This window comes from Physcomitrium patens, chromosome 1 (assembly GCF_059467195.1).
Source record: "Physcomitrium patens ecotype Gransden chromosome 1, ASM5946719v1, whole genome shotgun sequence".
NCBI lineage: Eukaryota > Viridiplantae > Streptophyta > Bryopsida > Funariales > Funariaceae > Physcomitrium > Physcomitrium patens.
This window is the reverse complement of record NC_143410.1, coordinates 27,650,739-27,677,859: the sequence shown is the minus strand read 5'-3', so window position 1 is coordinate 27,677,859 and position 27,121 is coordinate 27,650,739. Positions and strand designations below refer to the sequence as shown.

The 27,121-nt window shown below is 32.9% G+C and overlaps 1 protein-coding gene across 5 annotated transcripts; it reads left to right on the top strand.

The window, feature by feature from the left end:
- Nucleotides 1-13,361: 13,361 nt before the first annotated feature.
- On the top strand, nt 13,362-18,895 carry LOC112278802 (magnesium/proton exchanger 1). 5 transcript variants are annotated; one of them, XM_073538294.2, is made up of 13 exons: nt 13,600-13,748; nt 13,860-14,018; nt 14,192-14,244; nt 15,330-15,412; nt 15,553-15,770; nt 15,922-16,120; nt 16,339-16,514; nt 16,750-16,973; nt 17,123-17,271; nt 17,415-17,545; nt 17,666-17,882; nt 18,070-18,199; nt 18,357-18,895. In XM_073538294.2, the coding sequence occupies exons 4-13, from the start codon at nt 15,406-15,408 to the stop codon at nt 18,649-18,651; spliced, it is 1,746 nt and encodes a 581-aa protein (XP_073394395.1). In that variant the 5' UTR covers nt 13,600-13,748; nt 13,860-14,018; nt 14,192-14,244; nt 15,330-15,405; the 3' UTR covers nt 18,652-18,895. The 5 variants fall into 5 exon arrangements, with proteins under 5 accessions (XP_024368409.1, XP_073394406.1, XP_073394395.1 ...); XM_024512641.3 differs by having other exon boundaries at nt 13,362-14,018; XM_073538305.2 differs by having other exon boundaries at nt 13,432-14,018; nt 14,192-14,271.
- The last annotated feature ends 8,226 nt before the right edge of the window (nt 18,896-27,121 follow it).

The window sequence follows — 27,121 nt, the reverse complement described above, 5'->3', positions numbered from 1 at the left end:
ATTGAAGCTTATAAGCAAGATTTTTAGCTTTAGGTTTGCTTGCATCATCTTTCTCTTTCTCTTTACTCTTCTTCCACCACTCTTTTGATAATGCTGTACCACCAGAATGAGTATAAGAAGGCATTTTCTTTGATTTTTGCTCCTTATAAGCTTCATTGTTTCTTGAAGACCTCCTCTTATTTTCAGGCTCAATAATATCTTTTTCATGAATAGCTCTACCTCTTTTTTCTTCAACCATGGCATCATATAAATAATCATCATATTTATCTCTGAATAAATATGCTTTAATACTAATAGCATCAATTGGATCATTCTACCTAGTCATTTTTCTGATAGCTTCAGCTCCCTTGATCTTGACTTCTGTAGTTGATAGGGAAATAGCCTTAAGGACTTTTTGTTCAATTGTAACAGAGTAAGACTCAACTCCTTCTCCTTGTATGGAATGATTTCTTAATATTTACTCTTCTACCAATTTTTTCATGCCACCCTTCCCAAAAATTGTCTTTAAAGGTTCACCTGACCTTGTGAGTCTTATCCTGCCCTCTTTGAAGTATACAATACCATCCTTGATTGCACCTTTGTGGCTGTCACATTCACCTTGCTTGTGGTTTGGATTGTCACACCACATAAATCTTTCTATAAATCCCTTTGAGCCTTCAATTGTCTTTGATGAATTTGTTATTTGAAATTTCTTCAACTCAGTCATTTCCACCTTCAAATCTTGTATATCCTTGATCAATTCTTCAAGAGTACCATCATTAAACAGTCTTCATCATCTTTTGAGGTAGTCCTTGATTTTGAGATGTAGGCATTGGTTCCAATCTCGATATTAAACCACAAGTCTTAATCTTCTGTTGTTTAGCCAAAAGTCCCACAGTCTCTTTTACTAGCTTCTAATTATTTACAAAACCACTCTCAAATGTCTTATCTGCTAGATAAAAGAGAAGCTTATCTTCCAAATATTCATCAACTGCTTGTAAAAATAATCCAGTTTTCCTTGTTTCCAAGAGCTGCCTCTCTTGCCGTGGTAATTATCCAAACTTGGTCTCAAATTCCGTGATTAATTCATTTGGAGCAAATTGATTCCCTGGACTTTGCTCAATCGACTTCAAAAAAGTCTGTCTTGTCATTCTTTCTAAATCTTTTTCAAAAAATTCATCTTTCAAGCGTTCTTAAAATTTCTTCCATGATATAGTCTCAGAATGTAACTCTTGCACCCTTTCTCTGATTTTTGATACCATAGCAAAATCAAAGGTAGTAATCATCTTCATCTCTGAAACTTGATGCACCTCCATTTTACATGTGTAAATCCTTAAGAACTTGTTGATATTCCTTCCATCAAACCTCTCAACTTTGTCCACTACTACTTGTAAGGCCCTAGTAGTGTTTCTATCCTCTCCATGCACCTGTTGCCTTTCTTCCATAAATTGAGAAAATGTCCTAGATAAATCATTGGCACCCACTCCTCCTAATAATCCAAACCTTGGATTTTGATCCCCCATTTCAACTTGTTGAAAAATCAGTGCCTTAAGACTCTCAGTAGAAGCACCAATATGTCGAGATAGAGAGAGTTTGCCTTAAGAAAATGTTGGGCATCTGGCTATCAGTAATTATTCAATCAAGCTTGAAAATAAGGGAGTTCCTAAGTTTATATATAATTTTTTCTTTTTGAGTAATTACACCAAATACACAATCCTTAAGTAATCCACAACTTCCAAAATATGATAAAATCTTCTAAAACCTTGTTTATTCTAATGTAGAGATTTTTCCGAACTTCAACACTTCATATCTCCTAATCCGACTGTCCAAAAAAACTCAAATTTTATATGAAGTATTGATATATTCTTATTAACTTCTACAACAAATTTCAACTGCAAATTCGTTGCAGATCTTGAGATATCTTGAAAATCCTAACAGTCACTTCAAACCCTAATCTTTATACATCCACATGCAATTTTCTTCATATCTCACAAAATATAAGCTCAAATGCCACGAAATTTGTATTTATGGCTTTTTTACACAAAATTTTACATCCTCCAAAAGTTTGAGCTAAAAATTCATCCGAATACTCAAGTTATGGCTCCAACTATTACTACAAACAAAACCGCTTACTTACTGCCTTTGATTTGAAAGCGCAGCCTTCAACTCCTTACAACTCCTTCATATGAACTCCAAAAGCAATAATTCTTTTATAAAAGATGTAGGCCTTGAAATCACTGTTCCAATCGAACCTTTCGATCTTCAAAAGCTACTGTAAAACTCCTCGTACTCTCAAAAAAATAACAATATGTCTTAAATAAATACCTCAACTTCAAACGGCTATAACGTTTTCACCCTAACTCCATATCCTCTAATTTTTGTACCTCAAATCCTAAACTTTACAACCCTTGCTTGTAATCTCTGAATGCCCCTAAAGAGGAACCCTAATCTCTAATAAGGCCTCAGGCAGCCTCCTTGAAGCCCATTGGGCATGGTATTCGACCAATAGGGATGAAGTTCTCCATTCCTTGCCTTCATCTAACCATGCTTTGCTTTTATCCATGCCAATTAGCCTCCTATTAGTTTAGATTTTTATCCTTAGGCTTCCACCTTCTCCCAAGGCTTCATACTAAATATTTAGGTCTTCTATATATTTTTTTTAATGTCAAAATCAAAATAAGTAAAGAAACAAAGTAAAGTTTCTTATACCAACTCCTTTTAATTTAATCTACTAGCCACTCTGATACACATCTAGATTTATTAACATATAATATGTTCTAAGTAATTTTTACATACCGTAAGCATTTACAATACAATACCGAGATGAAGAATTACCTATACCATGAAGACGACGGAAGATACCTAGTAACAGGTCGCTAGTGATTGTGTTTGAGGTAGAACCTGCCTATGGTGATCTTTCCGAAGAAATATTTGTAAGGTATTTTCACAATGAAAACTTGGAAGTTCATGCCTGGTTGAAAATCGAAGGCATAGGACACTATCATTAGTTACAAGGACCAATGAATTACTTGTCGAGCGAACAACAATTGGAATATATTGCAGATACTATGTGAAAAAATTTCAACTTCTTACATTGGTATTGATTCGCTATAGGAGTGCGTCTTAGAGATCTCAAAGCTAAAAAGGGGGTTGATATCAAGGACATATACTAGGAAGTTGTAAAAGATTCTAGAAGGTAGTAGAGAAGCTTTGTAGTTTGTAGAAGCTACTTGAAAAGTTTTCAAGCTCATGGAAGCTGCTTGAGAAGTTTCCTAACTTGTAGAAGCTACTTAAGAAGCTTCTTAACTCATAGAGGCTGCTTGAAAAGCTTCCTAGTTCGTAGAAGCTACTTGAGAAGCTTCCTAGCTTGTAGTATATATAGGAGCCAAGACTGAGGGGATCCTCAGTCTCGACAATACACCTCTTAGAGCTCTAGTTCACCTCTCTAGTATTGTTCTTGTATTCATTTGACTAATCTAGTTCTTGCCAATTCTTCTTGAGCTTCTTGTTTAGATTTTCAGTCAGTATTCTAAATTTGTGACAATCAGATAAGTTGAGCATTAATTTTTTTTACCTCATACTGTAATATGTAGAAAAATTGGCTAATAAGTGCAGTATTATCATACTTGATATCAATTATAAGTTGTTAAAACTGTGAAGCATACAACATTATTGATCAATTACCTTGTCGCAAAATATAAATTTTGTTAGTTGTGATACAAATTGCATCATGTTCTGCATACATGGATCAAAACTCTGCCAAAAAAACCTTGTGATTATCCAATATTGGATTTCGTTGTTCAAAAAAGGTAAAAACTATGATAATGTTAAACTTGAAAAAAACGTACCAATGAATCTAACTTGCAATCATAGAGTTGGATAGCTTTGAGATTGAAGTTCAATCACAAGTTGTATTTGATTGATAAATCCTCTAAATTTTGATCTAATACCATCAAATTTCTTGGATAGGGCAATTCTTGGTTCTCTAACATTTAAAGGATGTTCTACCATAGGAGAAGGGATATGATTTGGTGCAAATATTGAAGCAGCTCCAATCATTTCTATATCTTTACTTCTTGCCAATCTTATTACTACTTGTGGTGGTAAATTGAGTTGATGCATCGCAAGCATTAACTCCCTCAATTTTTCTTGCCTTTGTGTCATTGCACTCTTCATTTCAATAAGTTTTGCTATGATAATACTTAGGAAAGAGAAGATATCTAATATTACTTAAGACAAATAGAAAAAAGGACTTGAGAACAAGGAAAATACTAAGAACAATATCAGTTTAAAAGAAGGTAATCCACAACCTCTAATATGCTTATATATTATCAAGAGAAAGGCGTAATCCATTCTTAATCAAGATTAGATAAAGCTTTGATATTATAAGTACACTATTGTCAATCTGTCAAGGACAAGAACTTGATAAAAATAAATAAATAAGTGAGACTTCTCTCAAAGAAAGATGACAAAATAGAAATAACTAAATATGTATATTAAGAAAGAAACTGGAATGGCTATTGCCAAAAGATAAGAAAACTAGAGACCCTTGAAACTAGATTAGAAGCAAGAAATGACTTGACAAGAGTGAAGAAGGCTTCACTCTTGCTTATCTATCTTAGAGCTACATGGCGATGTTCTATAGGACTTCCAAAAATGTGTTGACTTTGCACAACACGTATCTTAACTTACAAGGTAAGTTTTCTATCTATGTGCCACATAGTTAATTTGTTCTGTAAGCTACCAACATGTGTCGCACATGGTTAACTTATTGACCAAGTTTTTAACCTATCAATCAAGTATAAACACATGTAAAGTCAAAGTAGCATCTATAAAGCTTCTAGAAAGCTTCTCTATGAGATATTATAAAATTTATCTATTTTTACCTATTTCTATCTATTTATATTTCCTAAGTAATAATTATAGTAAATATATGTTTGTGACATAAGCCCATTGAAGCATATTATTATCAAGATTTGATTTCAAGGTCACATATCGACCTAGAAAATAATAAGGTTTATTAGATGTTCTTTCTAGATGTTCTTATCTTGCATAAAAAGAAGGAGACATATCTTTTGATCAACAAAGAACAATCCTCTTGAAGTAAGAGCATTTTCCTCTTCAAGCAATGAAATCAACCTTAATTATTAATTCGACCTTTGTCAAACAAATTCAATCAAGTATGTCTTATGATCCTCTTATTCATGATATCAAGAATCTTTCTTCTAAGTCTCATAATATTTCAAAGATTGAGTTCAAGAATAATCTATTCTATTTTAAAGGATGCATATATATTCTAAAAAGAGAAGTATATTTACATATTCTTTAATCATGTCATGACTTTCTAATTGCATGACATTTCATATACAATAAGACTTTAGAGCTTATATTTAGTAGTTTTTGGTGGCCACAAATGTGGAAGGTAGTAAAAGACTTTGTTCGGTTATATGATATTTATTTAAGGTCAAAAATTCCTTGTCATTGATCCTATGGACTTCTTCAATTATTGCTTATACTTGAACAATCATGGTCTTTGATTTCTATAGATTTTATTACAGATCATCAAAGTTCAAGTTTATATGACTTCATATTTTTAATCACATATTGCTTCATCAAAATGGCACATTTTGAATCATATAGAAAATCTATTTCAAGAGAAGAAACAGCTAAGCTTTTCATTGATAATATCTATTACTATCATGGATTGCTAAAAGATATTATATCAGATAGGAAGACTTAATTTATATCAAAATTCTTTAGAATCCTATTCAAGATTTTAAAGGTAGAATCTACCTTTTCATCTCCAAACTGATAAGCAAACGAAATGGATGAATCAAGTTCTGGAGCAGTATTTGAGGTATACCATCAACTATCATCAAAATAATTGGACAATTCTTTTGTTATTGGCAAAGTTTGTATACAATAATTTGATACATTCTTCTACTCAATAAATACATTTCTTTGCAGATTATAGTTATCATCTATGACTTGATACTTTTGACTTTTTAAAAGTTTATAATTCTATAATGGAAGATTTAGCAAATCATTTGTCAAAGCTACATGCAACAATGAAGATACAATTAAAAGTAGTTTAAGAATGACAAAAGACCAATGCAGATGCTTATGGCAAGGATCAACTATAATTCAACATAAGTAATAAGATATGGTTACTTTGTCGCAATATCAAGACTACTTATCTTTGTAATAAGTTAGAATATCATAGGTTGAAACATTTTCCTATTTGTAAACAAATCAATCATATTGCTTATTGATTTCATCTACCAAAGTCTATAAAGATCCACCATGTATTTCACATGTCCTTTCTTAAGCCATATAAGACTCATCCTTAGAAAAGAGGATAATATCATTGACATATATATTTATTCCAATAGTTACTTATATGATTAGGTAGAAGTAAGTAAGTATAGATTTATTTCATAAAGTCTTCTAGAGAAGCTTCTTAAAAGCTTTATAGACACAATTTTGACTTTAAGTGTGTTTATAGGTTAGAAACTTAGCCAAAAAATTAATCACGTATTGGTAGCTTGTAGAACAAGTTAACTCTATATAGTAGCTTGTAGAACAAGCTAACTATATGGTGCATACATAGATAACTTGACTTGTAAGTTAAGACATGTTGCTAGCAAAATCAACACATGTTGGAGGTCCTATAGAATATTACCATATAACTCTTAATTAGAGAATATATATGGAGGTTACTGTTGAAGTAAAAATCAAAATAGAATAAATTACCTTATGAAGGTTATTAGCTAAGATAAGTTACTAATGGTCAAAAGGTTGACTCTTGGTGTATATACTATAGACAAATTTGTCCATAGTATATACACTATGGTAGAAACCTTGCTAATATACTATGGACAAGGAGGAAGTTCTTAACGATAAAGATGGAAGAAAGAAATGACCTCATGGCTCATGTCAACAAGGTAAAAGTATTTGCAAACCAACTAACAGTTGTTGACACGGTAGTCGATGATAGAAAAATTATGTTGAAATTACTCATGAGCCTTCACGAGTCCTACAACTACCTCATTGTGGCATTGGAGTCTATCAACATGAAGGAGCTTACCATGAATTATGTCACATCAAGACTTGTACATGAAATAACTGAGAGGAAAGAAAAGGAGCTTCAAAGTGATGATTCGGCTCTATTCTCAAGACAAGGCAAAGGTAGCTTTCCACACAAACGTGATAATTCAAAAAACAACATAAGAAATTACTATATTTATAGAAAATCAGGTCATTTTACTAAAAATTATTACAAGGCCAAGAGAGGAGATAGGAAAAATACAAATAATGCTAGTGATAGTTTTGGTAGAGATGATTATGCTTTTATGGCAAGTAAAGGAGCCTCTATGGCTACCATGTCTAAGTGGATTATAGATTCAGGTGCCACTAAGCACATGACACCATACAAGTGTTCATTTGACACTTATGAAGCAATTCCAGCAACAAAAGTATGGTTGGGAGATAATGGTATGGTGCAAGCCATTGGAATTGGCTCCATTGTGGTGGAGATTATGGTGAAGGACCAAATCAAGAGGATCAAATTGAAGGAAGACTTATATGTGCCAAAGATGAAGAAGAACCTTCTTTCGGTGAGCAAACTTGTATCACATGGTTGTAAAGTTCAATTTGACATAGATGGGTGTTTTGTGAAGACATTGACTAGACAACATGTTGCCAAAGGCCTTAGAGATGGTAACCTCTATTTCATCAATTGTAAGAAGGTGAATGGAGTTGAAGTGGCAACATATGCTGATTTTTAACAAAATCAAGTCAAGTTTGGTATTTGGCATTAACGACTTGGTCATTTGAATGCCAAAAGCATGAAAGACCTTCAATCTATGGTAAGTGGCTTAGATCTTAGTCAATTCAGCTACAATGCTATGATACTTGCTTGTGAAGGTTGTATCCAAGGCAAACAACAAAGGGCTTCATTTCCAAGTGGAATTGCAACACGTGCAAGCAAATTTTTGGAGATGGTTCATTTTGATATTTGTGGACCAATGAAGATACCATCAATTGAAGGAACAAGGTACTTTGTGACATTTATTGATGATTTTTCAAGAAAGGTATGGATATACATCATTAAAGCCAAGAATGAGTGTTTCTCAAGGTTTAAAGAATTCAAGACACTTGTGGAGAAGCAATGTGAGTGTAAGATAAAAGTATTGTGCATGGACAATAAAAGTAAGTACATGTCAAAGCATTTTGATGAATTTTTGAGAAATCAAGGCATTGCAAGACAAACCTCTACTCTTTACACTTCACAACAAAATGGGGTTGCTAAAAGAGCAAATCGCACCATTGTGGAGATGACAAGGAATATGCTTCATGCACAAAACCTTGAGCATGAATATTCGACAGAAGCTATAGTTAATGTAGTTTATACAAGGAATAGATGTCCAACAAGTGCACTCACATCAATGACTCCCGAAGAAGCCTGGAGTGGCAAGAAACCTTGTATTTTATACATGAGGATCTTTGGATGTATTGCTTATGCAAAGGTACCAGATTGCATGAGGTCTAAACTTGATGCAAAGAGTAGAAAATGTGTATTTGTGGATATTGTGAAGGTACCAAAGCATATAGGCTCATTTATTTAGAAAGCAAGAAAATCATTAAAAGTCATGATGTAGGATTTTTGGAACACAAGAATACTTGTGAGCACTTGGAGATGTGTCAAAGTGGGAGTAATGGTGTGTTTGTGGACATATCTTTAATTCTAGCAATGAAAGAAGAAGAAGATGATGATGATGATGATGATGATGATATTGAAGATGGTGGAATTTCAAATCAAGATGAAGAATCAATGAAGGTAGATCATGAGGTACCTACAATTGCTAAAACCAGCAATGAAGACAATCAAGATGTTGAAGATGATGATGGTGATGAGGAGTACCAACCTTTAAGTGTGAAGAAAGAAGTTTTAAGAGAAAAAAAGATTGCAAGAGCTATTGGAGTGTATGAAGGTGAATCTTCATCAAATAAAGGACATATCCTTTAAGAGATCGAAAACAGCTTGGTACATGGTGGAAGAACCACATCTTTCTTCAAGTAAGTGAAGAACATGTCAATATTGCACTCTTTGCTCATCCATTGAGTTTATGTGATGCAATGAAGTCCACGGATGCTATGAAGTGGGAGAATGCCATGGAAGAAGAGTATAAATCACTCATGAATAATGAAACATGGGAATTGACTCAACTTCCACCAAATCGATCTTCAATTGGTTGTAAGTGGGTGTTTGGAATCAAAAGAGATGCAATGGATAATATTAAAAAATACAAGGATAGATTGGTTGCCAAAGGATATTCACAAGTTGTTGGAGTTGATTTCAATGAGACATTTGCTCCCGTGGCCAAATTCACCACTATTAAAACTATTATGGCAATTGAGGCAGTAATGGACTTGGAGATACATCAAATAGATGTGAAGACGGCTTTCTTGAATAGAAAGTTGGAAGAAGACATCTAAATGGATCAACCTCAAGGATTTGTTGAATATGGCAAATAAGACCTTGTTTGTAAATTGAAGAAATCCTTGTATAGACTGAAGCAATCTCCAAGGACATGGTACCAACGTATTGATACATTCTTTATGTGAATGAAGAATTTGTAAGAAGTGAAGCTGATCATTCATTGTATGTGATGCAATCAAATGAGTTCATATTGATTTTCATCCTCTATGTTGATGATTTGATCATCTCAACCAATGCCATAAAGATGATGGATTAGTTGAAGGCAAAGTTAAAAAAAAGAATATGAGATGAGTGATTTGGAAGAGCTTCACTATTTTTTAGGAGTGGAGTTTGTGAGAGATTGTGCTAAGAAGACCATTACAATGAGTCAAAGTAAATACATTGAAGACGTATTGAAACGATTCAACATGGAAGAGTATAAGCCTATTGGAACACCTTTAAAGGCCAATTTGAAGTTGATGAAGCTCATGGAAGAAGAATTTGCTGAAGTTGAAGGACAAATGCAAGGTGTTCCATACAAGGCAGCAGTAGGCTCACTAATGTATGCAATGGTTGGCACAAGGGTGAATCTTGCATATGCGGTGAGTGTTGTGAGTCAATACATGTCAAAGGCTGGACCAATCTATTGGAAAACCATCAAAAGGATCATGAGGTACTTAAAAGGTATTTTGAACTTCAAATTATGTCTTGGAGGTGATAACATTACTATGCATGGTTATTATAATATGGATTGGGTTGGAGATGCAAATAATAAAAGATCAACAATGGAATATATATTCTTTGTTGGAGTGGGAGCAATTTCATGGAATTACAAAAGACAACCAACAATTGCAAGGTCAACAATGGAAGCGGAGTACATGGCAACAAGCAATGGTGCAATGGAGGCAATATGGCTAAAACAGCTTTTAGAGGATATTAGAGATGTGCAAATGGAAGCAACTCCAATGAAGTGTGACAATCAAAGATGTCTTGCATTTGTAAAGAATCGAAAGCATCATTCAACGACTAAGCACATTGACATTCAACATCACTTCATAAGAGAAAAGATTGAAATGGGAGTGATTGATATGAAGTATTGTGCAACTGAAGACATGCTTGCTAATTTATTGAGAAAGGCATTAGTAAAGGATAGACATCACATGTTGATAAAGGCATTAGAATTAAAAGTCTTTTGACTAATAATAAAATGGGAGTGTTGAAATAAAAGTGAAAGTAGAATAAATTACCTTGTGGTGGATATTAGCTAAAGTAAGTTGCTAATGGTCAAAGAGTTGATTCTTAGTATATAGAAAGAGCATCCTATGATATAAGATGAGGTCAAGGATCAAGAGTCAAAGTCAAGAGGACAAAGTATAAACTAAGAAATATCCATAAACAATGTAAGAGTAATTAGTATTTGGCATAGGAGACCTTTGTGATTAGTAAGATGCCAAAGGATCCAAGAACCATAGGATATCCTCGAGGTACATTAGATACCAAAAGATCCTAGGATCAAGGATCATGTGTGTAAAAGTCAATGAGTGGAAGTTGTCTTATAGGGCAGCAACCACAACTTATAAGTATTGGGTGTTAGAAGTGAAAGATATCTTATTCCATATTCTCTTTGTGTACAACCTTGTTGATGCTATGTGTTGTGACTTCAAAGTTCTATTTCTTCAATAGTTACAGTGAAGCATTATTCACTCTTGTCAACACCTTTCTAGTCTTTTTGTTTTTGGCAATAGCCATTCTAGTTCAATATTATATCATTTTTGAGTGACTTTCTAGTTCTTTTTAGTGTCATAAGAGTGTAATGAGGATTTTCTTTCTTCAAGAATCATGTCTTTAACTTTTGACTATACTAATATAATAAAATAATGATTATTTTGTTGGAATGTTCTATCATGTAGTATTACAATATGATTCTTTGTATAATTTAGTATTTTTATTTTGCCACTCTTGTACATTTGTTGCATTTGTCAATTATTTTAATGTGCTTAAGCTTTCTTTAATTTTCATTGATGCAATTATTTCTTCTCTTTCCATATAATATTCTTTTACATATTGTTTGATAGTTTGATTGACTTCTTTTGTATAAAGTGGTTTAGTCCATTATTATATTATTGTAATATAATTTTTTTGTACTTATATAGCTTTGCAATATTATTCTTTGTTGCAAGTACTTACATTATTATTATTTTAATAGATTGTTCATTAATATCAATTCCAAATTACTCATATTCTTTTTTCTAATTATTTACATATCAAGATCTTTATTTTTCATATTATAGTTTTAATCCTCTATATACACACTCTATCTTAAATGCTTATACTTCTAGTACTTGATTATATACACCATAATTGTAGTTTGTTCTATTTGTTATTGTGGTTGTTCACACCCTCATCCAATTGCAATTTGTTCTTTTTGTTGTTGCACTCATTTATATCTCACATGCTTAATTCTTTATACCCTATTTTTGTCCCAATACTAATTAGATAATTTATAAATCCTAGTTTAATTTGTTGTATTATCTATTATATACAATCAAATAATCAATTTTATTATTTTAATTGTATCTTATTTTTTTGATCACACAAGTATATATTTGCTCATATATACATATATAATACTTTAATTCATTTCATTTTTTTACTATTTTCTCTACTTAATTAAAATTGGCATTGCCATTCTTTTACTATAGTTTCTAATTTGTTATAATCATTTATATTTTTATAATTTATAATATTCTATTGTTAACATTTGTTGAGAAGTTAGTTATAATATTCTAAACTATTAGTGTGATATCTCATTCATGATTCTCTAAAATATTTTTATTGATTAAAAACTACATCTTAAATTCTATTTTAAAAATATTATCATTAATATTTTTTAGATATAAATTCAAGAATAACTTTTATAATATAATTATCTGTAATTTTTTATTTAATTATTTTCTTAAATTATTGCCTTTAATACTAATATTCTTTTGACAACTAAATCATATTATGCTTCTATTTATAAATATTAGATTTAATTATTTTTTAGAAAATAATGCCATTTAATATTTTAAATTATATGCCATTGCTTTAACACTTTATATGATAAAACAATTTATGACTTGTCATTATTTAAAATATCATTATTATTTTAAATTATTATTTTATTTTTATGCTTCCAAAATCAATTACATTTTAATTATAATATACAAAGAAAAATTTAAAAACTCATCAAATTGTTCTCTTAATATAACCCATGCAAAGATTGTGCAAATCAAACTATCTCAATCTGACACGGTTTTGGGATCAAAAATTTGGATTCTAATATTTGAATTGATAATCACTGCAAAATTTGTATCAATATTTATTTTCCATATCTCATTTCTTGTTTTTATTGAATCCTCAAATTACACTTTTAAATCAAATTAATTTTTTCTATCATTTTTCCTCATGTTGACTAACACAGCTATTCGTTGCCAAATCCGTGAGTCGAAATCGGATGAGCGAAGAGCCTCTCTGATTGAGACGAGCGCAAATTAGATGAGCTTTTTAAAATTGCAATTGTTACACGATCTCTCTCACTAATGCAAACTCTGTCCATGGCTCTCCACACGCCCCTTCAATCATGCGGCGCCGCCTCAGTGACCACCACACTCTGAACCGAATGCGAATCCAATCCTGCTGAAGCGGAACGTTGTTTTATCATTCAGGTTCTCTTTTCATGTCGGGGAAAAACGATGCAGATAAACTTAATTCTGCAGATTAGCTGTGACCCAGTAAAACATAGCAAAAGTTCGAGGAACGTGCTTCGTTGAGAAAGCTCCGAAAAGCGCCAAATATTCCACCCACAAGATGTGCAGTGAAGAGAGCGATGATGCGTCGGAAACGGATTGAACCACTTTATGGTTTGTATGCCCCTCACATGCGGCTGATCATCCAGGATGCTGTCTAGATGATTGTTGGGTACTGTCAATCAATCGTGCCTGCGCTGTCATTTTTGAACCCGTCTCAACTAACGCTTTACTGAAGCCGAGTTTTCTGGGGTGAGATCTGCGAAAGGTTACTGAAGCCCTCAATTGCACTTCTGTCGGAAAAGTTCGATGAGTAGCTAGAAAATGTTGTGCACTTTTGCCAGCGTTTTGGTTTATCCGCGCATTACGTCGCGGATGAGGTGCTGGGGGCTGTGCGCTGTGGGCCATCTGTTTCCTTGTTGATCGCAGCGAAGACTTGCTTGGTGTGGGCAGTTCAGTTGTTTCTTCTCAGCGCCTCTTTCGCGGCACCTGTGTGCGAGGTCTGGCTTCCATGTGCGTTGAGCAATTCAGGCGGGGGCTAGTTCGCATGCTGGCATTTTCTTTTTTCCTTTGCGCGTTTCTCGGATTCTGACAATTGCATCCGAATGCAGTCCTCTTTGCCAATCCTCGCCATCCATCTTGGTCGTCTTAACCAAGGAAGTCAGTTTTTTTTTCTTCCCCCTTCTCGCTGTGCACTTGGATGGGCGTGGACCTTCTCACATGCCGGCGTCTTTGAAGGGATCAGCAGGTTTCAGTCTGGGGATCTAAAGGTATTTGTCAAACGTTTATTATTTTCTGCGTGTTGGAAATTTTAGAGGCATCACGTTATAAAACTTCGTCGCGCCGATGTCTAACCGACTCTATGAGATCTGGCTTCTGTAATTTAATCTGAGGTTTTGCAAGAAAGTGGAGCTCTGACGCTAAGAAAGGGCTCGGGGTATAGGTTTGTGCAGGGTCTAAGAGCAGGCGTGGATATGACGATGATCAAAGCGATCTGTAAGAAGCAAGGCTCGTGTCCCTTCTGTTGCGTACATACTCACCGCTAGGTCCTGCATACAGACTGAGTACACAAGAGAGAGGGTTTTTGTCGCTTTGGGTGGCTGGGAGTTTCGTAATGCATGCATTGTGAACTAACCTTCTACCCACGCGATCTATGTGATGGCTTCGCATTACCAGTCTGTTTGAGTTGTCCCTCTACCTCCGTAGGCGACCTATTTCCTTCCGCTCCCTTGTTTTCGCCTACTACACACTCCGACCTGGTCAATTCATCTTCAGTGCTTAGCCTTCACTCGATATGGTACTCATCATTGGATTTCACTGTTCCAGATGCCTCTCAGATCACCATATCCAAATCCAGACAGTTCCGTTTCTTTCCGAACCTTGACACGTTAGCCGAGTTTTCAATCATCCAATCGGGTTTACGGGAAGGCAGTCAGTCATGATCGGAACTTGTTTCCCGTATGGAAAGTATTGTTCGAAAATGTGCATTATTGCGTGACCTGCTGCGGCCCACTAGAGCTCCGAGCCCTGAAAGTGTGGAATATTTGTATCTCTGTAGGCGTTCAATTGTATCGGTACTTTTGCCTTCAATTGCTTTATTACACTGGGAGTTTAACGTGCCCTTTGTGGCATCCTTCGCACAGTAGTATTTGCGTAGCTCCTGGGGGTTGGACTTTTTAGTCGGTACAAGGCCAGGATCACAGCTAATCTTGTTAATCCGCCGCGTGGAGACTTCAGTTGTATTGCCCGTCAGCGTATTTAATTTTCTGAGATTCTCTTGTTTGAGCCTGATGGCGGTTAATTACGTGTATTCCATGCTGATGGAGGTCGTGTTGCTTTAAGTCTACAATTTTATGATTCTTACAACTTCACCGCACTATCCATCTTCGCTATCGAGTACTTCGTAATATACAAAAGATGCTTGTTCTATCATCAATGAATTTAGGATCATAATTCTTCTCAACCCTAGCTTTGTTGGTTCGGTTTCGGAATACCTCTGATAATCAATCCTTGTAATTTAGTATCTTATTAAGACCATCTCCTGGTGTAGAACTAAAGTATTCACATGGTCGAAATTGCAGCAATTCATTCAGGTAGACGGAGATGAGGTAGGGGACTGAGTTTCAATCACGTTCATGGGTGCTTCCATTGTTTGTTATGGCAGGTATGTAGCTTCTCTCTATTTCATCTTAAATAGCTTTTGAGCTTTACTTAACACGCATGCTTCCTTTCTCCGTATGCTGCTCTTCTAGGGCTGCCCAAACTTCCTGAAGAATTCTGTTCTATACTAACGAAACTGTGCAGGTTTCACCAATGCTAGCATTTCTGCACATCCGTCGCCAGGAGTATGGACAAATCACTTTGCAAATGCGGCAGTAAATGCAACTGCTGAACTATGCTCAAACCATATAATATTCAAAGCAGAGCCTTCATGGTGGCTATCAGCTCGCGCGATTCTTTACGGTTTATGTCTTCTTTACTGCTTCGTGGGCTTGGCAACTATCACCAACCTCTTCATGCAGGCAGGGGGCTCTGTGTACCTACTTACGTCAAATTCTCATACTATTTAATGCAGTCGTTGTAGATGATGCTACAGTGGATCAATTTTCCTTCGTAGGCGGCACTGTGTATTAAAACTTGTATTGAATGCAAGGATTTTATGTCTATTTCCAGGCAATGGGAACAATTGCAAATCGAACTCGGAAGATTGTTCGTCACAACGACGAATCAGGAAGTGAAGAAGTAGTGCATGTGAGGGTATGGAATCCAGTGATTGCAGATATCACTCTCTTAGCACTGGGGACCAGTGCTCCTCAAATATCGCTTTCTATTATTGATGCTATCCAACAGATTGGGCAGAAGACTAATGCAGGTGCCCACCTTTTAATCTGGGTCTCGTTGTTTTGTTAGTTTGTGAATTACTGGGAAATTTCCATATTCTTTTCCACTACGACATTTTCCCCCTGAATATGTGAGTTCAATAAACTAGGATTTTTTATTTTATTTATTTATTTATTTATTATTTTGTTGGAGGCGTGTATACAACCTCTGTGGTGATCATTAGCTGAAAATCGAAATATTGCTTTGCAGGCTTAGGTCCGGAAACTATTGTTGGCTCTGCAGCATTCAACCTATACCCAATTTTGGCCGTATGCGTTCTTGTCCCAAAAGCTGGATCTGTGAAACGCATTCAGAACGTTGGAGTTTGGATCGTAGAACTTTCTTGGTCGATCTGGGCCTACGTCTGGCTTGCAATTATTCTGCAGGTGATTTTGTAAGAGGAAAATCATTGATTAATTCAAGTTGTTTCCCTATGACAGCAGTTATGGGTTGTTTGTTGTAAGTGAGGGCTTCAAGGTTCGGAAGCAGTAAAAATGGAGTTGAGAAGCACAACCTTGGAATTTTCAGATTCCTGATCGTTTTATGCATCAAGAATTTGTAGTGTGTAGTAATTTACCTGTTTTTTTGTCTTCTGATTAGTTTATGGATCAATTTATTCAGGTTTCTTCTCCCAACGTGGTGGAGCCATGGGAGGCTATGTGCACAGTTCTTCAGTTTCCCATTCTTATGACCCATGCCTATATACAAGACAAAGGCTGGGGAAACTTTTGCCGGCCTCTTTGGCCATGCATGCATGTTTCATGGAGTCCCTTGAAGGACTTTTCTCTGTCAGTTCATAATGGGACTGTACACGATCAGTCCACTGCGTACTCTTCTAGTCCTAGGTAAGATTCTTCCTACTTGTGTGATCATCAGAGTTGGAGAACTGTTTATTCTGTGCTTATGTTCTGGTCTTAGTTTTGCTTTATTAGCACCTTTGATCGCTCGAAACAATCATGCTTACACATAATCCAGCACGCACGTATGGCTTCAGAGTCGACTTGGAGCAGCATAGATCTGAATGGGAGCTAGTAGACTTGCAGCATCAACCTAAGCAAGAAATTAGGAACAGGGTCACATGTGATGATCATCCGATCAAGCCGATTGAATGGCAGCAGGTCGCAGTTGCAGTTGACAAAAATGGTGAGCATTGGTTCGTAATGTGAGAACAATGTTATCTGCTTTCGGTTTCGCTAATGGTTGATTCTGCAGTGTTCAACGTTGGTCTGTTTTCCTCTCAAGCCCTAATTTTTAAGTTACTGAAGTGCTTTGATGATGGTATTCAGAAGACGAGAATGATCCAGGGAGCAATCAAGAGTTTCTTAAGCAGCGATTAGCCTACGATATATACGAGCAAACCTCCATGTGGACTTATATTTATTCCACCTGGAAGAAGCAATTTCTTGACGTCATTGTCGTAAGTCTCACAAACTTGGCGATGGAAGCCACTAAACTAGTTTTTGTATTTGTAGAACTCATAAAGTGCGTCTTTGATTAAGTTGATTTAAGTCACAAATGGTATTGCAAAATGATGCAGTTCCAGGGGCAAGTGGACGACAGTGGGAAGAATCTGGCGCTGACAGCTGTCGAGTTTATCGGTTATTTGATCACTCTACCGTGGCGTTTTATCTTTGCTTTTCTTCCACCTCCTTCCCTGTTACATGGATGGGCGGCTTTCTTGTGTGCACTGGCACACATTACAGTAATTGCCTGTTTCCTGATCAAACTGACTAATCTATTTGGTTGCGTTACAGGTAAACACTAACAAACCAAGTCACCTTCCCTTAACCACTCTCTCCGTTGGTTCACGAGGTGAAATTAATTAGTGTTAGTATGTGTTGGAAGAGTATTGAGCAATTTGATCCAAAAAGAATTTACAATACTCTTTCCTTCCGTTCTGTCGAGGAGAACCCAATCTAATAGCTAATTTCATGTTAACAGGTATCTCAAAATACACTCTGGCCTTGACGGTCCTGGCAGCCGGTACCTCCTTGCCTGATCTAATAGCAAGCAAAATCGCTGCCGAAATTCAACCAACGGCAGATTCAGCCATAGCTAACATCAATGCAAGGTGCATATCATACTTCTTCGCTCTTGTGTTTTTCTTAAAGCTTAATGTTCTCTTTCTCATGCTTGAAGTGGATCCATACGCATATTCTTACGATGCCCGTAACATTAATAAACAGTCTCTTGAAGTCTTACCACATTCTACTGGCGATTGATTCCAGCAACTGCATCAACGTGTACGTGGGCATCGGCATTCCATGGCTAATGCAATCTTTCTACAACTGGATTCATTTGAAAGAAGAGTTTCGAGTGCCCTCTGCCGGCCTGGGCTTCGCTCTAGTTCTTTTCTTTGTAACCTTTGCTATCTGCCTAGTTGTTATCATCGCACGGAGATTCCTTTTCGGAGGAGAGCTGGGAGGACCTCGGAAGTGGGCGTGGGTTTCTTCCTTCTGCTTCCTGTCTCTGTGGCTCATTTTTGTAATCTTCTCATGTCTTCGAAACTACCATCATCTGTAGGCCATCAGTCAGGCTAGGAAGGAAAGCTGTCGAGAACATTCAATCAGAGACAGTTCTGATGCAGGTTGTGCTGCGTAGCACCTCAAAACATTTGTGTCCAGGTAGCAGCGCTCTTGCTTCACAAAGTCAGGATGGCTGTATCTGGTAGTGTAAAATGCATGTGTACAAATTGTACACAGCATTGGTTACTTCCACTTTCATGCTTCATAACTCCTGATATTAGTAACAAGTATGATCGCATGAATGACCTTGCCTCCACGAGTGCTATTGTCCCAAGACAAAGCATTTGTCTCGGCGTCTCTCCATTTATTCATTCATTCATTTATTTATTTACATGCTTTGAAGGGTGAAGTGCTGTTGAGCACAAAAATAGATTATCCAAAATTTAATTCGTCTCCTGGGATGTCAATAAATCTATGAACTCCATTTGAACATATTACCTGATTGTAATATGAGATTTCTATGTGATGTTCAAAAGTATCTTGTGTGAATTCCATGTGAACTTTTGAAACATTTTCTGTGAAGGTATGTAAATTCTAATTAATACACTAATTCAACGTAAAGGCCTTAACTGAATGTCAAAAGTAAATTTAAAACAATAAAATATTAATAAATCTGGAAAACCAATAATAATAGATGCAAACCATATTGCAATATATTTGCAGAATACTTCAAATTTGAATAAATTTTTAATTACTTTATTGATCCTTGCAGCCAACCACAACACCTAATATTTATTGACTATTCACAGATATGTATTTTGTTGGTGGTTATATAATTGCCTTAAAACATGACTTTAAAGTTGCATTCAAATGTTAAAAACATTTTAGAAGTGAAATTACAATAAAATTACTTATATATGTTTTGTGCAATTAAGTTTTTATAGAAGTTCTTTTTATAGTTTGATTTTAAAAAATGACCATAAATTATTTTTAAATGATTTTTTAATTTAAAATTAATTATTTGATCATGTTTATCAAAATTGTATTGGTTTATTCAAGATCCAATGAATAAATATTTCAAAAAAAAATAAACAAATGAACAAAAACCACATCTTGTTCAAAAAACTTATATAATGTTGCATATATCATGTTTAGAAGGACTTATGATATCATATGTCAAAATTAACTTTATAATGATGCCTAAGACTTGTGGTGCCTCAATGGATTAGAATTAAAATAAATAAATAAATAAATAAATAAATAATTATACTCTTCCTAATTTAAACTTTGTAAATAATCAATTTGGTTAAAGGTATCAAAAAAGATACAATGTACTAAAAAGTGGTTGGGATTACAAGAAAGTTGTTAATATTTCTTATTTATATAATTTTTTTAGAAGAACACAAATTTCTTTGATTCAAGTGAATTTGTCATTAATATCCATGTAGTATATAACACTTGTAGAGTCCTTTCTTATGGAAGAAGATTGTTCGAAAACATGTATTATAAAATAAAAACAAAATAAAATTACTATCAAAGGAAATATATATATATATATAATATATATTTTTTTATTATATTAAAATTAGAAGAGAGAGAAGATATATATAAAGACTTGTTAAAGCCACATTCTCTCTTCCCACTAAATGATTTATTTGATATCATGTTCCCAGCCACCATTCTCACCTTGACTCTACTACCATGTTCCCATCCCATATCCCTCATTTCTTATTCATGTATCTCGTTTCCAACCACCATCTCCACCCAGACCCTACAACCCCATCTCCATCCAGACCCTACAACCCCATCTCCATCCAGACCCTACAACCCCATCTCCACCCAGACCCTACAACCCCATCTCCACCCAGACCCTACAACCCCATCTCCACCCAGACCCTACAACCCCATCTCCACCCAGACCCTACAACCCCATCTCCACCCAGACCCTACAACCCCATCTCCACCCAGACCCTACAACCCCATCTCCACCCACCTCTACATACATACCTATCTCCTTCTCTATCCCACTCCTACCTCGTGCCTACCTTCCCTATCTCCACTTCACCTTAGTCTGCATCCCCGTTTCCATCATATTTCTACCAAATATCAATATAGAAAAAATGAGAGAAATTTGGCCAAAGAAGGTTGTTAATAATATCTACTTTTATATAAGTTTTTAAAATTTGGATATTTATTATTATTATTAATTTTTTTTTAAAATCAAATTTCAATTTTAATATATATTTTAAATAATACAAGATATTTATTTATAAATATGCAAATATCAAAGTATTTGATAGTTTTTTTTTATGATTTTTTTCATAAAATAATTAATCATATAAATAAATATAACTTAAATTAAATACAATTAGACATGTGAAATTATAGCATTAATAATATTTAATATTACAAATAATTATAAATAAGATAAATATTTTTTATTAAATATTGATATAATTTTTTCTTAAATTAAATTATAATAAAATAACATGACTAAATACTAGCAACTTACTATCAAAGATAGATCTCTTTTAAAATCTAAAATATTCATCATGTTTGAAAATATAATTTTTCATTAAATCTTAAAATTAAGTGATGATGGGAGAGGATAGAGACAAAGGTGGAGACATTAATTTCAAAGAAAATCCATAATTTTTTTTCAAAAATTATCTTTATATCAAAATTTTATTATAGCTCTATATATAAATTTTTAATATATATATATATATATATATATATATATTTTTTTTATATATATATATATGTATATATAGATATAAAGTCTTGGCTTTTAAAACCCCCTTATTTTACATAAAATGCTTAAGTTGTATCAAAATTCCTTCAAAATATTTTTTTCTATATGGTTTTTTTTTTTTTTTTTTTTTTTTTTTTTCCAAATTATAGAATTTTATATCTCTTGATCTGACTATTCAATTTTTTTAAAATTTCTAGATAATGTAGAATTTATTCTTAAGCTTTATCAAAAATAGAATGAATCATAAATTTATTGCTAATCTTAAAAATCCTGGTAAGTACTCTAAATTCCAATTTACAAGCATCTAAGTACTATTTTCTTCATATCTCAAAAATAAAAAATTTAAATACCACAAAAATTAGTATATAGCTAAATAACATGATAATACATATTTTTAAAAATTTTAAGCCAAAATCTTATCAAATTGCTTGAGATATAGTTCAAAATACAACTACTAGTAAATATGGTTACTTGCTGCTCTTAGATTCCAAGTGGTGACTTTAACTTCCAATATCTCCTTCATTTTAACTTAGAATATATTAAACAATACATATTAAATATAGCAAAAAAATTCTCTCTCCAAGTTCAATTGCCAATCCTTCATTGCTTTCTATTCATGTGCATAATACTCTAAAAAATGATAATGTACACAAAATCAATACCTTGATTTTGAGTATCTATATCTCTTTCATAAAAATTCCAAATTACACAAAATTCTCACCAAAATCATATGTAGAAACCTAAACTTACTAATCTTAGCCTTAATATTGAAATGTCATAGAAAAAAATAACTCTAATTCTTAATAAGGACTCAAGTAGCCTCCTTGAAGCCCATCAAACATAACTTTTGGCCAATAGGAATGGAGATTTTTATCATCTATCTCTATTCATCTATATGAATGACCTAACTACCTCTTTTGATACCAAAATCCTTCTCTAGTCTATTTTGTAATAAATTTTATATAGTATGTGCTCTAAACACCAAATAAAAGAAATAAAATAAGATTTTAAGAATCACCAATGTCTAATAAAAGTAGCTCTAAATATATAAAAATTATTATCAATATAAAAAAATAATCTCAATAGTAGCTCTTTTAGACTAATTCTTCAAAATAATAATCTAATTATATTTTTTAACCAAAAAAAAATCTAATAACATAACTCTCATTATATTGTATAATAAATTATATATTAAATATATATATGTGTATTACTTTCACATAGTAGCTAAACCACAACACGACAACAGCGTGAGGATGGAAAAGATGAAAGATGAAAAAAATGTGAATGGAGTGAGACAAGAAAGGTGAGATAGGAAGAATGGACATAAGGTAGAAATGGAGGTGGGATTGAGACAAGAAGAGATGGCAATCAAGATGGAGGTGGAATTGAAATAAGGAAGGATGGAGATTAAGATAGAGGTGGTGGGATTTGGTATTGTGAAATAACATGACTAATAGATAAAAAAGTGAAGAAAATATTATATTATAGAAGATCTTATTTCAAAATATTATAATAAATTATTTTAGAAAAAAAAATAGTCAAAAGGTAGTAAAACTAAAAATATAAATACTTCTTTTTTATAATATGGATTTTTACTTATTTTTTAGGACCATAAATAAGATAAAATATGATAGATTAGAAAAAATAAATGATTTAAGAATATGTACAAAGAAGTTAGGAGTTGTTTTTAGCAAAAATTATCTCAAGAAAATAAGAATTGATACTCAAAAAAGACCGATTGCCAACTATAGTCAAAATTAGATTCTAAGGCATAAAATCTTGTACTTATGGCAACTCAAGGGTTCTTTGGTAAATCAAAGAGTACAATTTGAAAAAAGACTTTATAAGATTTTTTTAAGCATTTCTTTTTTGGAAAATTTGAGTTTTTAATGATTTTGTAATGACTTTGTAATGACTTTGCAAAATTAGAGTTATTTTTGGTGAATCTGGTTTTGTGAAATAAAAAAAAGATTTACATTTAGAATTTTTTTGTGAGTTTGATAGTAGATAGACAAGTGATAATTTTTAGGTTTGCAATTAAAGTTTTTTTTCATTGTGTTTTATAAATTTGAGTGCAATCAAATAGTTAGATTGAAGATTGTAAAAGTTCAAGTAGATTGAAGTATCAAAAATGAGGTTTTGAAGGTCAAAAAGGATTTCTAAGATCTTTAGCAATTTTCAAGTTGAATTGAGGTGAAATTTATGTTTGTAGGTATTAGACTTGATTACAAACATATATGTGAATTTTGAAAGGTATTTAACAATATAATTAAGAAATTTTGGCTTAGAAAGATTTATATCAAGATTAGAAAAGGAAGTTAGCCAATACCTAAGTGGATTTTAGAATTTATCTTCTATTTGGTATATTTGATCTTTCTAAAAACATATGTACTTGTTGCTAGCTTAATTATTGAGATGTATAAAAAATTTGAATTGAAATCAATAGTTTGATTGTTAGTTATGGAGGTTTGAAACTATAGTAGGATTTGATAAGAATTTGTTCAAGATTTAGGATTGGTTTAGGATTTAAGATTTTGTTAGAATTTGTTTAGGATTTGATTAAGATTTTTTTACAATTTGATTAAAATTTTTCTAGAATTTGATTAGAATTTGTCTAGACTTTGACTAAGATTTATTTAAGATTTGATTAAGATTTTTTTAGGATTTGATTAGAATTTGGCTTTTATTTGATTAGAATTTGTTTAAAATTTGATTAAAATTTGTTTAGAATTTTTCTAGGATTTGATTAAGATTTTTTTACAATTTGATTAAAATTTTTCTAAGATTTGATTAGGATTAGACTTGGATTTGATTAAGATTTGTTAAAATTTGATTAATATTTTTTTAGAATTTTTTTAGGATTTGTTTAAGATTTTTCTTAAATTTTTTTAAATTTTTTTTAGGATTTTATTAGGATTCAATTAGGATTCACTTATAATTTTTTTATATTTCTTTTATAATTTATTTAAAAATTTAATTGAATGTGATAAATATTTAATTATGTTTGTTAAGCTTCAATTATAATTTATATATGATTCTATTAGAGTTGTTAGGACTTATTGTTGCAATTCTCTTTTACCTTCTATAACTAGGTTCTTGGTGTATTTTCAAATAAGACTTTATATAATATGATATTGAGTAGAGATAATGGTTGCAAATAGAATTGGAGATATGAAAGTAATACAATTTAAATGATTTAATAAAAATGGAGGTGTAACTTTAATAAGCTTATATATATATATATATATATATATATATATATATATATATATATATATATATATATATATATATATATATTCTTAAATATAAAAAAATATTAAAATGATTCAATTTTTTACTAAATCAATGCACTATCAATACCATCATTATGACTCTTTGTCTCTTGTCTCTCTTTTTTTTATTTTCAATCCTTTATTCTTTATTCCAACTTCCTCATCTCTATTCCTAGCCTCTCATCTTTTATCCCAACCTTCCTATCCTTCTTTCTAGTATGCATCTTTTGTTCCTTGTCCATTCTACTATGCCATGCCTTCTTCTATTGCTTCAATCATCTTGTGCTTCTCACCATTCTTTGTCTTTACTCTCATTCATTCTTTTATATTATTTTGTATTTTGTTGTTGCCTTTTTATTCACCTTGATTATTGCTTTCTTTCATATTGCTTGACTTGTATATCAATTTTTTTTGTACTACTTATATAGGATGTTTTAAGTATTTAGAATCTAAGGAAACTAGACTTGATTCATTAGTGGATGCAAGTTGATGTATGTATACTTTTGTATTACTATGATATATTTAATTGTGACAAGTGTATTGTATTCACTACCAAATTGTTTTTTCAATACTATTATATGCTATGTTTATCAATGTGATTATATAAAGAATTATTTTTGTTATGATTTTTTGGATTCTTTTTTTACAAAATTAGTAGAAGTTAAGGATTGTATAGGTTGTGGTCTTATGTCCTAAATTTGGGATTTTAAAGTCTGGTCTCTATTTATGGATTGATTACTTGGGAGACTATTGAAGAGAAAGTCTACTATCAGTAGAATTGTAAGCATTTTCTAAAAAATAGGATTCTTCATGATCTACAATAGTGTTGTTTTTTTAAAGAAAGGGACATATGAGATCTCTTCACTTTGCAACAAAAGAATGCTGCAATAGAAACTTCTACTCTCTTTGTAAAAAATAGTAGTAACAACTCGCTAGAGGATGAAGAGAGTAAGAATGTAGGTAAAGATATGTATGACTCAAGAAGTAATAATAGTCAGAGATAAAAAAATAAAAAAATAAAAAAATAAATAAGAACTCATAAGAAGAGGTTTTAAATAAGGATATATCAAAAGAGAATAACAATCATAATTTAGATGATGTCGAGCCATAAGAAGAAGGATTGAGAATGTTGAAAAATCTTTTTGATGTAAATGGTATTTATATAAGTATGCTTCAAAGCTCATTCATTGTAATTTTAATTTTTACTATACAATAATCAATTAATTATTGGACTTGGTGGAATCATAAGTAGATTTTGAATATCTATTGATTAGACACATATTTCTTCTCTTATCATGTTATTTATACTACATTGGAATGTGAAGCAATCAACTATGGATCATGATATAATACTTAGAGTACATAAAATTGAAAAGGTGTCAAGGATAAAAACTCGATGGAAAGGCAATTCAGACAAGTGAGCCTTCACTCAAAGAAAGGTAACAAAATATAAATAAATAAGTATGTATATTGAAAGAAAAATTGGAATGGCTATTGCCAAAAGACAAGAAAACTAGAGACCCTTGAAACTAGACTAGAAGTAAGAAAGGAGTTGACAAGAATGAAGAAGGCTTCACTCTTGTCTCTATATATACAATCTAACTAGGGCTATATGGCGACGTTCTATAGGACCTCCAATATGTGTTGACTTTGTAGGATACATGCCTTGACTTACAAGGCAAGTTTTTTTACGTGTAGGCCACATAGTTAAGTTGGTCTTCAAGCTAACAACATGTGTGGCACATGGCCAACTTGTTGACCACATTTCTAATCCAAAAAGTCAATTAAAGACACCTATGAAATCAAAGTAGCATCTATTAAGCTTCTAGGAAGCTTCCATATCAAATACTATAGAATTAACTTACTTTTATCTACTTTTACTTACTTCTACCTATTTGTATATGTAATTATGAGTGTCCGTGACATTATTCCTTCTTCTAGGGACGAGTTCTATGAGGAGCGATCATCATATGTTGAAGAAATCTATGATGCATCGAATTATATTCGTCACATACTCTGATCTTTGTTTTCTTTGAAGATGATTGATAAGGCCTCTCAACCATCGGTAGTGTCCCATACCAAGGTGAAAAGACCACCCAGTTATTTGATCATTGTTGAGGCCTTCATAACTTCCTTCAAATATAATATTTGGAACACCATCAGTAATTATTCCTACCTCTAGCAAAATCACCAAACATCGGGAGTCCCTTCCCAATTCGTGATACCAAACGCGTTGTAACTCACTATCTATTCGAGAGAGAATATGTTGTTCTTGAAGATCTTCATCTCGATTGTGTCGTCTTGAAGGTTGTGACAATCATAATGTCTCGTTCGATAGGTCAGCAAATGAAGGCTCTTGAGTCCAATCCATTGGTTGTTGGTTCTCCATCTCTTGAGCGTCACAACTACAAAAAAGTTACAAATAACGATTGAAAGTAGAATGTTATCTTGCCTAGATGTTGTTTCTTTTATAAAGAAGTTTTTCATCTTGATTT

Bases quoted from the DNA above. Each gene is read 5' to 3' on its own strand.
- LOC112278802 (XM_024512641.3), top strand. The intron at 17,546-17,665 runs GTAAGTCTCACA...AAAATGATGCAG, and splicing joins AATTTCTTGACGTCATTGTC to TTCCAGGGGCAAGTGGACGA. The intron at 18,200-18,356 runs GTGCATATCATA...GATTGATTCCAG, and splicing joins ATAGCTAACATCAATGCAAG to CAACTGCATCAACGTGTACG.